The following is an 11,762-nucleotide window of genomic DNA, read 5'->3' as shown; positions in this document are numbered from 1 at the left end:
GGAGGCTGCGTTGCCACTTTGCCTTGCTCCATTTCACCCCTTGCTTTCGTCTTCTTGTTTTCTTCTTGAAACACAACTTCGGGTGCATTCAAATTCAAAGGTGTGGCCGAATCATTACCTGAAGCAAACTTTAAGGCTTGTTCAACTCAACTCCATAAACTATCTCTCCATTTACCTATAGTACATCCACAGGGGTTCTGAAGGGGTCCAAAGTTGCATTTTCCCCCCTTCAAGCATCCCGGAAGTCTACATTCACGCCCACTCCAGCAAAAGGTGTCACATGTTCAGTCCAGGACTAATCCTACACGTGCATAACTTTTAATGTGCAAAAATAATGAACTTGAAGAAGAAAAAAAAACAGGCTTGACTCCATGCACTCCTCGAGTGCTCTTGTGCAGGATTCACATCCGGCGGCAAATATAGGGAAGCGAGCAGGATTGTACATTAAACATGAGAGACCCACCCAGAGCACCTCCCCTGCTATCCGGCGAGTGTGAGAAGGCACAGGGTGGCCCAACTTGGCCCAATCATTGAAACCCTCTCAGCGGTAGAAAACAGCCCAGTCCCGCAAACGGTATCTCTGGTTAAAAATATGTCGGGGTTATATAAAAAAATAAATAAAAAATAATTAAAAAAACAACAAGAACAAAAAAATTGGATCTTGAGACTGTGAAGAGCAGCTCAAATGGGACACAAATTAACAAATTACTGTAGCTCATTCACATAATGTATAAATATAAGTGGACACAAAGTCAGTAGATCAAAACTAAAGAGGGATTTGACGATGAATTTTAAATTTCTGCTTTGAGTCGAAAGTGCGGATCACCTCCAAGGTAAAGAACATCCCACACTGTCATCCACCACTACTGTTGTTGTTACTGTTGGTGCTGATGGTGTTAGCGCAAGGTCACATGAGAACTGGTACAACCGCTTCATCGTCTCAGCAAAGATGCGCATGTGCTGTACGCACGGAAACGCAAGGTCGGCGTTTTCAAATTCATTTACCCTTGGACCTGGTTGCAAATTTGATCATATTCAGGCTCTCAAAACAGCGATTCCCTGTGGACGGAAAAAAAATTCCAGATACAGCACCCTTCAACTTGTTCTCGTGTGGATGGGTTCTTAGGATTGGCAATTAAGTGACTTTTCCGACTTCACCAATCACATAAATCTGACATCTAAACATGAATAAAGTTGTTGTTGTTTTAGTAAAAATAGGAATATTATATCACAGGAATTATTATTTTCAAGAACAAAACAATGCTTGTGCGCACAGCATTGTTTTTTTGGAGAGGGAAAAAAAAGCACTTTTTCAAGAATAAAAGACAATATTATGAGAGTACAGTTATAATTAGGAAATTCACTGTTTAAAATATGACTTTCTTCCCTCATGAAATTTTTACTTTAAAATCATCATATAACTTTTTCTTGTAAAACTGTGACTTTCTTCTTGTAAGATTGCGACTATCTGTATTTTTCTTCAAAACAAATACTTAATTCTCAAAAGAGTACAACTTTATTCCTCGCTCAAAAAAAAAATCTACAATTTGACTTCAATTTGCATTTAGGGGTAGAGATCGTATTTAGGTTTTTGTTTTAAACAAAAGTCTTTATTGACAATGCAGTCTGTAACATCTCAAAATGTCTTTCATTTTAGAAAAGCGCCAGATAGTGCTATGACGTTCATCTTGTCTTCTGAACAGTTGAAATAGGTTCAAGGTTTCTTTTTTCTCCAGACAATGTTTTTGTTTTGTTTTGTTTTGTTTGTTTGTTTTTTAATTGAAGAGAAAAACTCTTACCTAGCTGACAGTTTCGGCTGTCACTTCAGCCTTCGTTGGAGCTGTCACTGCTTCCTTGTGACGCGTAAGAGTTTTTTCCCTTCAAGAAAAAAAAAAAGACAGTTGTCTGAAAAAAAAACAGAAACCTTAAACCGATTTGCGCCAGGTAGTTGTTCTACACCAACCACAAATCTACAAACAAAAACAATGACGACAACCGTCTCGACAAATGGAACGACACATCGAATTACTGTGTCGGATTCAGATGTGTTAACGTAACAAACCCCGCCCACACTGAATGATTGTTGTGGGTAAAGGCTTATACTAGGATACGGTCATGATTTTCTTCGTAACAAAAAGACTTTTCAGAAGATAACATTGATGAATTATCTTGAATAAACATTAAGATTATGATGGCGCCCTTTGAAAAGGGGTGTTGGCGAATTGAGATTCCACTGCGGCTCCACAGTTGTTACAACCCATCCATCCATTTTAGAAAACATTCACAGCTCAGCGGGGTGATCTGGAAAATATCCCAACAGGCGAGAGGCTGGGCACACCCGCAACTGGTCATCATCAGCCAGCCAGTCGCGGAACGCGATATTAATCCGCACTTGTGCCTGCGATGACATCACAGTCCAAAGAAAGTCCATCCCGTTTATTAAAAGCTCCTGTTGTTGGGTTGAGCAGCATTTCCAGACCAAAGAGTGTTCGTTCTTAACATCAAATCTGAAGATTGTGTGGGTGCGTTTGTGTGAGGGTGTGCGTGTTTATCCTCCGCATACGTCTTCAGGTCCACGCCCAATCCTCTTGAAACGAACACCACGGGCAATGCAATTTACCAGCAGAAGTGTAATCTTCTTCACAAACAAAGTAACAGAAAACAATGGCGGCAGATAAGTGTGATGGTGCACCGCGCTCAGCATAAGAAGCAGTAGCAGCATGGCCTTTGTGTGACATTTGTGTACGCGCTGGTGCGACCCGGCACACTGCATGCACATTTCATTACATTGAAGTCAGTGGCCAAGTTTAAACAAGGTCGTGGCAGGACAGTGTCCTGGCATACGCTTCAAACAAAACCACAGATGGACAAATTATTAGTAAATCAGGAAAACCTTTGCATACAGTACTTCCATTTCGGATTCTGCGTTGCTCTTTTGATAAAATATTGATCATGATTATTTTTTTTTCAGTTCGGAATTTGATGACCTCTGCCTAGAAAAAAAAAAGCTAAAATAAATAAACACCTCCAGTCCTGTAGGTGGCAGTCATGCACATTATGACATTTTTTTTTTGTTGTTTTGTTTTTGAAACCAAAGTCAAAATTGCTTCCCATAATTTCCGAAACACACTGTATGTTTTGTGCAAACAGCTCTAACCATCACCCCAAAAAAGAAAATATATGGCGGCGTTAGCATCATGCTTTAGGGCAATTTTGTGGGGCTATGAGAGCCAGCTGCCAAACACCTGTTGGATCATGGCCCAACTTAGCCCGAACGCTAGCGGACTGCCGCAGCACAAATTACATGCATATAAATGAATACATAAATACTTGACATACCTCAAACCGCACCTTCATCCACAACAGCAAATAAAGAGAATGCATTATTCTTGGGGCCATGCTCCTCCTCTCTCAAAAGTTTCATGGAAATGAGGTCATTACCGCCGCAATCCAATATAATGACGGTAAAGATGAGGATGGGCGTTGACGACCTCATCCATCTGAGGTGGCTCCCACGCCATAGCAAACCCTGTCTGTGTTTATCTTCAAACGTACACATTGATTACAATTAGCCAGCAAGCATGCTGATTTAACGGTTCTAATTACCACCCAGACTGCTCAAAACAATCAGCATCAACGTGTTCGCAGCGTCGCATGAACATCTGGCGCTTTGAGTTTTGGTGCTCTCAGAAGCTTCTCTGGAATGTTGCTGAAAAACAAATTGATAACTGCATCAACACACCGTTATCACCGCCACGTTGTTTAGCAGAAACTAGCTAGCTCACGGGTAAACACTTGCGTGCGCAAGCTAACGTGTGTACTTTGCGAAGGCTTTTAATCATGATTAAATATACAGTAGCAATCTTGACTGCCGGTACGTCTTTGCTTTTGTGTTAACGCCGCAAAAAAGAATGTCCGACGAGCACGTACACCCAAAAGTCAAAGTTGAGCGTATCAACGCGTGTCCCCTTTGTATAGATCGCCACACTGTGTAGTGAATTATAAATGAATCGAGCCGGAAGCGAGGCAAAGATGCATAGCCTTTGTTAACATTCTCTGCATCACCCGTTCTCTCACTTTCCCATTTTGTATTCATGCATTTGATTCAAAATATATGAGAGCGCTCGAGGGCTGTCACACGAACTCCTATACCGAATTCACATATTTGTTCTTTTCAGAAACTTTTGTTCCCTTAGATCAATGCTGTTCTGCAGTCAAACAGTGGTTGCACACATTAAGGCCATACTTTTTGCCTTCTGGCTCACTTTTTAAGTTATTCATTGGTGGTGACCGTGATAAACGTTTTTACTATCAACTTAGAATCTTGTTCACACACACACACATACACAGTTGTGTCATTGAGCAGTGTGCTGTACTTACACTGGATTACAGATTTATGATATCTTCGGGGGGGGCGGGGGGATACAGTACTAATGCAATAAATAAATAAATAAAGTTGCTTGTGAATTATTATCATTCCGTCAGGTCATTTCATCCTCAGGGTATTGGGTCACAACCGGACCGCTCTAGTTGTCTCAAAAGACGTTTCGCTTTGCCTGCCAAACAACAGGCATTTGGTGTCCTCTCTTCAATGCATAACTGTCATTTTGGAATCCTAAGACAGTGACACCAGTTATGGTTTGGGGCGTGCCTCGAATTAATGCGATTGTTTGTTGGGTTTCCATACCAACGCCAAGGCTTGAACTGTCCTATCGAGTTTACGAGCATGAACAGATGAAGCCTGTTCAGAGGAGAGACGAAATGTCTTCGAAGACAACCGGAGAATGCCTGCTTGCGGCTCTAAGGTTGCACCAAGATTCTGCAGTTCAAACCGTGGCTGTTTATGATGTCATCCAAGAACTCAGAAAATCTCACTTCATTTTAGCAAACGTATAAGGAATATTTACAACAAACTAAATTAAAAATATTGGCATTAAATGAGAGAATAACAATGGTGGCAATGTGGAAAAATGAATATAAACTATAAAACATAACATATAAAAAATATCTGGATAACGGTGAGTTGAAGCTGACGGGACTTCTCAGAACAATATGGCGACAATCAGCCGAGTGTTGTAGTGAAGCAGCAAGGGGTTAACTTGTTTCTACACTTGAACGGTAGCCAAATTTCACTTAGCCATTGCAAGTTGATACATGGAGACACATTCATACATATTCCATGACCTGTATTCTATTTCTATGATTTCATTTCGGAAAGACTAATCTAGTTCCAAGCACCTAGCCATACATCCAGCCATTGTTCCATTTATTCATTCTACCCAACAGCTATCCATCTACTGTAGTTATCCAGATCAATCCATCCATGCACCAGCAAATCAATTTATCCGTCCATCCATCCCTCGGCTGTACCCAAAAAGGCAAAAATTCAACCGCAGGTTCTCTTCGTGGGGAAGTTTGTTCATTTCACTCCCAACAGTCCTTACCCTTTCTGCACGACTTCATTAGATTCAAAGAATACGTGTGGCTTCTGTTGAGTACCATTATGAACACAATTATAACATAACAGATGAGCAAATTGTTGTAAAATTGGACGTTTCCTCCCAAGGAGACAAGGAAACAAGGCAGCGATTGATAATCAATTCATCCCGTTCTATTCTGACTTAACTATATCATCAGAGTCACCTCCTCATCGTCCAACTTGGTGAAAGTGATACATAACACACTTGTCAATAGTCGTCCTCTTCTGCGTCGTTTCCGCACCGGCTGATGACAGAATGATTCAGTCGAAACTACAAGTAGAATTTTTTTTTTTGAGTTCCTGACGCATTGTTGTTGGAAAAGCAGACAAAAGCCTATTATAAAGGAACAGTAAATCATTTGTGTGTTCTGTTTCAAAGTTGCCCGGTCGTGTAACCCACACACTTTCGACATCGTGTTTTTGTTACTTCTACATATCAATCACCCCTCTTTGCCTTTGAATTCCATTAGCAGCGCTTTATTATCCAGTCTCTCTAATGAAAGCCCCCGTAGCAAGCGAGACTCATTGGTGAGCGGCCGCTTGTGTCCTTGTTGTTTATCCGCTCACACCGCAGGTACCGGCATTTCTTAGCAAGGAGGAAAAACAACATGAGGGCGAGGCAGGAAAAAAGTGGTTTTCCATTTCTTATTTGGAACACTGACAGATGTTTGAGAGGGGTGTGAATTCTGATCACGTGACCGACGTGCAATCATCTGTATCGACCGTTGAAACCAAGGATCAAAGCCAAGTCGATCTTCTTGACGGACTTCCGCTGGCAGATGCATTTGACCGTGGAATTAATCCATTTGAACTGCCGCTGCTATGACTTGGGCTTGCTACAAAACGGGAACGCCATGTTTTGATACGGAACCGCTGTACGAAAGGTTTTGAATCACAGAGGCCAAACACACGCTGGCAGATTTTCTCTCTAGAGACCGACTGAGCACTCTCAGAAAAGTATTGCTTAATATTTGTTTGTTGGTTTGCACATTGGGACCACTAAAATTGACCATCCCGGAAGTTGAACCAATATTTTCTGGGAAAAATATGCTTGAAATGTACAAGTGGATAAGTGTGATGACAACCATAAAACCGGAATGGCGATAGCCAAAGAATCTGGCTTCATCTGTATCTACTTTAAAATGCCACAAGATGACAGTATTGCTCGGCAAACACTTTTTTTTTTGGTTCCTGTTCCTTTAAGTGTCTATTAGAGTAAAAGTTGAGTAGTTTTGTGTATTTTACTTTCAGTTTGTGAGTTGAAGCAATGCCTGTACAGTTTGTAGAGGTTTGGCTACAGGTTGAGCCTTGGAAAAAAAGCATTTCTATTGTGGAGCCATGACCCAGTTTTACCTTTGAGTATTGGCTACTTTAAGTGACCTGCACAGTGGGTGAAGTTTTGGTGATGGTGACAGTTTGAGTGGAGCCTGAACTCAATAAATGTTACGGTCACATTATTGAGGAAAGCATAGTTGTACTTTTTTTTTTCTTTTAGAATTTTAGGTTCGTTGAAAAAACTAAATGGTCCTTGGGTGTGAATGTGAGCTTGAATGGCTGTTGTGGCCACATGCTCTACAATTGGCAGGAGACCATTCTAGGCTCATAACGTTCAACCTTGGGGCCTCCACTGTAATTATCTTTTCTGTGTAGTGTGAAAAAAGTCCAGCGATATTCTGTATGCACTGCCAAATATGAAAGATGAAAATTTGTTTTACATTCCATTTGGCAAAAGGCTGTTTATCAGCGGGTTGAAGGCATGTTTTTAGACAAGTGACAGATTCCTCCAATAAGCGTGATGACTCATACTGGCAAGCAGTTAGTAATTTTCAAGAGATTTGCAAGTTATGAGATCGCTCCATATCCAGCATGAATGAGCAAATCCATCCATCCATCCATTATCCGAGCCACTTTATCCTCGCGAGGGTCGCGGGCGTGCTGGAGCCTCTCCCAGCTGTCAACAGGTACACCCTGACCTGGTTGGCAGCCAATCGCAGGGCACACATAGACAGACGAACAACCATCTGCGTTCACAATCACACCTCGGGACAGTTTAGAGTGCTCCATTAACCTGCCATGCATGTTTTTGGAATGCGGGAGGAAACCGGAGTACCCGGAGAAAACCCACGTAGGCACGGGGAGAACATGCTGACCCCACACGGGAAGGCCGCAGCCGCAATCGAACCCTGCACCTCAGCACTGTGAGGAGGACGTGCTAACCAGTCGACCACCATGCCGCCTGAGCAAATCATACTCAACAATAAATTCGAAACCCCAGTCTGGAGGCACATGAAGCACTAATCCAACGACCATCTACCATTCTCCTTATCAGTTGCAAACCGAGTGAAATGACTGTAGCCTGTTTACTCCCGAATTTCTCGCCGAATTTGACATGAAAAAGAAAAAAAAGCCTCCACGTCCTCCTACCTGCTGGTGTCAGCGGAAGTGATGGCAATGAGAGGCGGCGTGCGAAGCGGCAGAGTGTTGGGCCGCGGAGGAACGCTGACCGTGTCGGCATCCGGTTTGCGGTCAAAGTACATCTGCTCGGCCTGTCTGAAGGCCAGAGGGGGCAGCTGCACCGTGCGGCACGATAGCCTCCGCACCAAGAAGGGCTCCATGCAGGTGACAGGACCCAGCTCCGGGGAGTCCGTCCATTCGTCAGACACCTACGGAACCAGGGAAGAACACAACACAAAAACCTCATTGTGGGGAGACAAACAGGGGCACAGACGATCAAGTAGACCAGAGGTACTGAACCCAACCAGTTCATACGCACATTCATCGAACCCTTCATTATGCGGCTAATTCAGTCACTGTGGTACATGGCTCGCATCTAAAAACCTGAATGGTGAAGTATTAGCTATTTTCCCTCTGTAAAACACGGTTACTTTCTTTCTATGAATGGAATTTGTTAAAAAAATAAATAAAAATGTCAAACAGAGAACCAAATGTTTCACTCCCCTGAAGGAACAAAAACGCATGACCCGCAACATGACTCAGTCATGCAAAGCTGCCGCCGCTGCTGCTGCTGCTATTTTTAATAGATGCTCGTGTGGCTTGCAGTCACACTGAGGTGCATGGATTTTTTATTATTTTTTATTGCGAATGATAGCGTGATTTCCTTTGAGGTTACACCTCAACGCTAAAGTAACTCAGAAGGTGCACATTAAGGTGACCGATGTAGCATAAAGAGAACAGATTATTTCAACGATGCCCGTGCAGGCAACGCGGCTGTAATGCTGAGAAACTCCAACAGGCTCACTCCATTACAGTCAAACAAAGGACTCATTTCTTTTAGTCAGGCTTGTGATGGACTGAACTCTAGAATGAGTTCCTTTCTTTGCCCCCACCCCCTACTCCCCCCATCGCTTACTGAACGCACAATAAGCCCAAGGCTCGGATGGCTGGAAGTAGACTAGATGAAGATGGAGTTCCATTTAACGTCTTCCATTGTTTGTTTTTGTTTGGGTTTCCTTTGGTAAAGTGTCCCGAGGGAGGCTAGAAAGGTAATCAGTTATTTGCCTCTTGAGCGCTCGACGGAGTATCCTTAATTCAGGGCACACTTGAATACACAGGTACAAATGCACAGGCTGGAACGGCATGATAAATTGAGGCTGATACGCTGCCCATTTATCTTGCTGGCAAACCGCAGAGAGTTTTCATTTGCTGTGCATGAATAATGAAGCTTGTCCTCTTCAGTGAGGCTCAGGCGTCAACATGTACAGTCGGCGCAGTTCTTTTCCAGGTGATAGTTCCATACCGTGCGTACAAGCAGCGCCTCTCCTCACTAAAAATAGACAATAAAATCCACAGCTCGAGATAGTCCCATTTAAACACTCTGCTTTACTACCAAAAAAAAAAAAAAAAGAAAGTTGCGTCAACATGTACAGTCGGCGCAGTTCTTTTCCAGGTGATAGTTCCATACCGTGCGTACAAGCAGCGCCTCTCCTCACTAAAAATAGACAATAAAATCCACAGCTCGAGATAGTCCCATTTAAACACTCTGCTTTACTACCAAAAAAAAAAAAAAAATGAAGGTTGGCTTCGCCTGAGACAATTTATTGGCTGTTGGGCCCCGATTCATGCCTTATCTTCTACAAGGTCCAGTCAGTTCTGCAAAGCACTTGTCTGTTAGAGCGACAATATTTAAAATAACATGCAATAGTTTGACTGTACAAATATTGTGAGAGCGGCATCTATTTAACCAAACGGGCATTAATGCACGGGACCTTTAATCCATCCATCCCAACGAGCTTTAGACTGATCGAACGGTGTCTGCCTAAAACTTAAGTCACTAATTAGTTCCTTGCGGGAAGTACAAGCTTGTAAACAATCCCCGGGAAGAGATGCGTGCAGAAGCTGATTTCGTAGCATTATTCTCAGAACCGTCTTTGCAAATATGATGGTTTAAGATCGCTTCGTCTGGTTCGCTTTCCAAGCAGGGGCGAGTTCAGATCCCAGTTCACAGTTGATGATTGGCAGCTGGCGAGCAGTCTGACAACGACCTGGTGAATTTCTTTCAAGGAAAGTGCAAACGCAGAGCTCTCACTGTAGCTCGACAACATCACAAAATGACAGGAGGGTAAACCCTGCAAGCATACCTGAATATTTCACGGCGCCACACAGCATCAACACATCCATCTTCTATTCTGCCGGTCCTGTTCAGGGTCATGAGCCTATTCCAGTTGACTTGAGGCAGACGACACTTCAGACTCATAACCAGTCAATCATAGGGCACACGTAGACTTTTCTATTTGCTATCACTATTCACTCTGTCACTTAGTGGGAACTGAACCCAACCCATTCTGCCGTCTATGAGAGTGGTGGCATTTCTTTAACATTTTGGAGGAATAGTCAAAAAAAATCATAAAATGTACAGCTGCAAAAAACTTTTCTCAGTCTTGCTTCATATTAGACATGCGGAAAAAAAACACAAAACTAGTAGCCTCAAAGTCACTGTTCTGCTTGACATTATTTTCACCAGAAGCTTTTTGGTCAGACAGCGGTGTTTTTGGTGAAATGTTCTACGGCTTTAAAGAAAGGAAAAAGCGAGAAACAAACACGTCTACTCTTTGTTTTGGAAGGTTTGGTGCTTATATTGTCACAGAAGACTAAAATATCGAATGATAGTCAAAATGCTCTCAAACAGCTGACAACATTGGGAACAAAAAAACATTTTTTTTTTTTCAAAATCAGTTCTGTGGCCCAATTTATGATTCAAATTTTATTTGTAACTATTGTTTGAAAACTTGTCAGACAAGGGCAAAAATAGCCTATCAGAGATTGTTGTGGCAGAAGGTCATGTCCATCAGTCACTGCCACGTATACACATGCACACCCAGTCTGCTGCACCCGGCACCATCACGCTGATAGTTTTCTTGGGCGGATTATTTAAATCCAGTTAGCAAAAAAAAAAAAAAAAAAAGTGAAAGGCTACATTCAAATCTTGCTAGCTCCACCTTTGAGAGAAGCATGTGACAGCACATTAGCCCTCAGCGCGCAGAGAAATTGGCACACACTCTCCTTCTTGATTAGTTTAGAAATCTGACAATTTGAAAGGCACTCTACCAACACCTACATTTCAGAAGTGGAACACCATCCGTCGCTTTTGAGTATGCCCATCTTTTACAGTACATTAAAACGCTTAGAATAGCACAGGATAGCTAGCCCTCATATCCTGAGTAAACGTTAAAGGTTTCCGTGAACTACATTTACTGTACAGTATGAGTATTTAAGGATAAATGAATGGCCAGTTCGGCCAATGCCATCAAATAATTCTGCGGATTAGCGTAAGGCTCTATATCTTGAACAGCGGCACACTATACATCTTTATCAGTTCAGAAAACGTCCCACAGAGCGCTAACTAGCATTCCCGCGCGCATCCATCAAGACGTCAATCCTCATTCAAGAAGCTCTCCAACCATCATTTCCACATAATTAGCTGCTTTACACTCATCGCCACAGACAGTGACTTGAATTTGGGGAGCCAAGGGGGCCGATTTGATTAACCTCACAATTTCAGCAGGTTCCGGGTAAATAATAATCTCATCATCCAATGAGGTAAATCATGCTAGCCGTTAACAAGCTAAATGTAATAAGGAAAAACAAGACATTGCTTTCATATTGCTTGCATGTGTTTTTGTTCGTTGCAGTCCTGGGGTGAAACTCGCTTGTAGTTGCTTTCAGGACCTGATTTACTGAACTCCCAAATAACGGGTGCAAATCTGCATGCTAGGCACAAAACTCAACAGTGGATACGATGGGCAAGTGTTCATTGTTGCAACTA

General features: G+C 42.5%; 1 protein-coding gene across 2 annotated transcripts in view; it reads right to left on the bottom strand.

Annotated features, from left to right (window-relative positions):
• Positions 1–5,615: 5,615 nt before the first annotated feature.
• Positions 5,616–11,762, bottom strand: part of LOC109520650 (cAMP-specific 3',5'-cyclic phosphodiesterase 4D-like) — a 40,938-nt gene continuing 34,791 nt past the window's right edge. For both annotated transcript variants that reach the window (XM_019878012.1, XM_019878013.1), the window contains 2 exons: positions 7,904–8,142; positions 5,616–6,065 (listed from right to left, as the gene is read on the bottom strand). In XM_019878012.1, the coding sequence (XP_019733571.1) occupies positions 6,035–6,065; positions 7,904–8,142 (270 nt within the window). In that variant the 3' untranslated portion in view covers positions 5,616–6,034. The remainder of the gene's footprint in view (positions 6,066–7,903; positions 8,143–11,762) is intronic.

Source organism: Hippocampus comes, unplaced genomic scaffold (genome assembly GCF_001891065.2).
Source record: "Hippocampus comes isolate QL1 unplaced genomic scaffold, H_comes_QL1_v1.1 scaffold13, whole genome shotgun sequence".
Classification (NCBI taxonomy): Eukaryota; Metazoa; Chordata; class Actinopteri; order Syngnathiformes; family Syngnathidae; genus Hippocampus; species Hippocampus comes.
This window is presented reverse-complemented; position numbering and strand designations above follow the sequence as displayed.